Source organism: Papaver somniferum, chromosome 5 (genome assembly GCF_003573695.1).
Source record: "Papaver somniferum cultivar HN1 chromosome 5, ASM357369v1, whole genome shotgun sequence".
NCBI classification, from domain to species: Eukaryota; Viridiplantae; Streptophyta; class Magnoliopsida; order Ranunculales; family Papaveraceae; genus Papaver; species Papaver somniferum.
The window spans coordinates 199,580,674-199,582,767 of NC_039362.1; the positions used below are offsets into that span (position 1 = coordinate 199,580,674).

The 2,094-nt window shown below is 37.0% G+C and overlaps 1 protein-coding gene across 1 annotated transcript; it reads left to right on the forward strand.

The window, feature by feature from the left end:
* Positions 1–1,403: 1,403 nt before the first annotated feature.
* On the forward strand, positions 1,404–2,073 carry LOC113284248 (histone H3.2). The gene has a single exon (XM_026533664.1). It carries the CDS (start codon positions 1,497–1,499, stop codon positions 1,905–1,907), a length of 411 nt encoding a protein of 136 aa, XP_026389449.1. The 5' UTR covers positions 1,404–1,496; the 3' UTR covers positions 1,908–2,073.
* The last annotated feature ends 21 nt before the right edge of the window (positions 2,074–2,094 follow it).

Consider the following 2,094-nt stretch of genomic DNA (forward strand, 5'->3'; position numbering starts at 1 on the left):
CTTCGTCTTCATTCGATGAACGCCGTGGAGTCTAAAGCTCAACTACACTTACTATCTTAATCCGAGACTTAGCTATAAGTAGACTAGAAATCAAGACTTATAGTTTTGGCAACTAAACTTGACAAACAAGATTGAAATAACAACGCTTGCGAGTTCGACCGAGCGATGCTCTAACAACTCTAACGTAGTCCGAGAGTTGACTTTAATAGATTAGAAATCAAGATATAGTTTTGTTGCATCTAACATGGAAACAGACTCGACCGAGTAGTGCTCTAGTGTTACTTATATATGCTTTATAGCAGCCGATCTTCGCCCTTTACCTAGACTCTCGTTACTTCCTTTGTTACAAAAACATCCAAATCTCTTCCTAGCCCTTTTCCTATAGAAGCATTCTCTTTAGATAAGATTTTAACAACATCCTGAATGTTGTTTCCACTTTATTGATTTTGCTCTGAATGTTGCACTTAGTTACAGCTCATCTCCATTTGCCTTAATCACTTTCCCGGGAGCCTATCTAGTCTTCATTTTTATAGACGAATTCTTATCGGAGTGATCAAAAACTAAACAACTAACACATTGATATCCTTTCATTGGTACTCAACACTGTCAACAGGGAGATCCATTGATATATTCCCATCAGTTGTTATAGGAATGCTGAAAGGATAGGTGAAATGAACATTTATGTATACACATATTCCAGCATAAGCTAGCCTAGTTTGCTTGACAGTGCAGTCATCACCTAGTAGGGGATTGACCGAGATAACTAGCAATCTAACTTAAACCATCTAAATCCCACATGTGAAGTGGAACACCACAAATTAGTACTCAATTTGACATTGGTGTAATGTGAGTGAGTGAATATCTCAGATAAAATAGTTTTTTGAAATATGAAAGGATTCACAATCTAATACTAACTTATGATCCTCATCATCAAATAATCCAAAAACAAAAACGCAATCGTTATGAACTTCTATACTTCTCATTTTTGAATTCACGTGAGCTAATCAAGCCACACCTAAATTTCAAAAATAAAATTTATTTTTCAGAGAATTTGAGTTTTAGGTAAACTGAACTCCCGCAATTTAAACTCACTCAAGAACAACACACAATGTGAAGGGAATAATTTCAAAATTTTGGGATGGGGCAAAAAGAAAAAGAACCACATGAGAGGATATCCCACGACTTTCGATGCTGTTCAAAATATTTCACTCTCCGACTACAATCCGTATGAAGCCTTCTAAATCAATATCAATCGTTGATAACAACAAAAAAAGACTTAGATTTTCCTCATCCGTATGACACCTTTTGAACCAATAAAACAGCAAGGAACTAATCCGAATGAAACCTTTTAATTCATCATCAGCCGTCGATAAAATTTCCACAATCTCCCCTTCTCCTCTATAAATCCCATTCCCAAAATCACTAGTCCTCACAAATCAATTTCTCCAAGCCCTAGTAATCAGAAATCTCTGTAATTTCCATCTTTATCTTCACTAATGGCTCGTACTAAGCAAACCGCTCGGAAATCCACCGGAGGAAAAGCTCCAAGGAAGCAATTAGCAACAAAAGCAGCACGAAAATCGGCACCAGCAACCGGAGGAGTGAAGAAACCACACAGATTCAGGCCAGGAACTGTTGCTCTTCGAGAAATCAGAAAGTATCAAAAGAGTACTGAACTCCTGATCCGTAAACTTCCATTTCAGCGATTAGTTCGTGAAATCGCTCAAGATTTCAAAACTGATTTAAGGTTTCAGAGTTCGGCAGTTGCAGCATTACAAGAAGCAGCTGAAGCTTATCTTGTTGGTTTGTTTGAAGATACTAATCTATGTGCGATTCACGCTAAAAGGGTTACTATTATGCCTAAAGATATTCAACTTGCAAGGAGAATCAGAGGTGAACGTGCTTGATTATGAGGGATTTAAGATCTAATTTCTGTCGGGGGTTTCTTGTGTAAATGTGATTTAGGTTCTAGGGTTTTAAGATCTATGTGTTTTTGTGTTTGGCATGTTTGACTGTGTGTTCTGATTTCATTCATCTAAGGGAATATAATCACAGTTTTGGAATTTTATGTTTTGCCGATCTGGTTAAGATATT

What these genes read in the sequence shown, in the direction of transcription:
- LOC113284248 (XM_026533664.1), top strand. Translation starts at nt 1,497, where the DNA reads ATGGCTCGTACTAAGCAAACCGCTCGGAAATCCACCGGAGGAAAAGCT.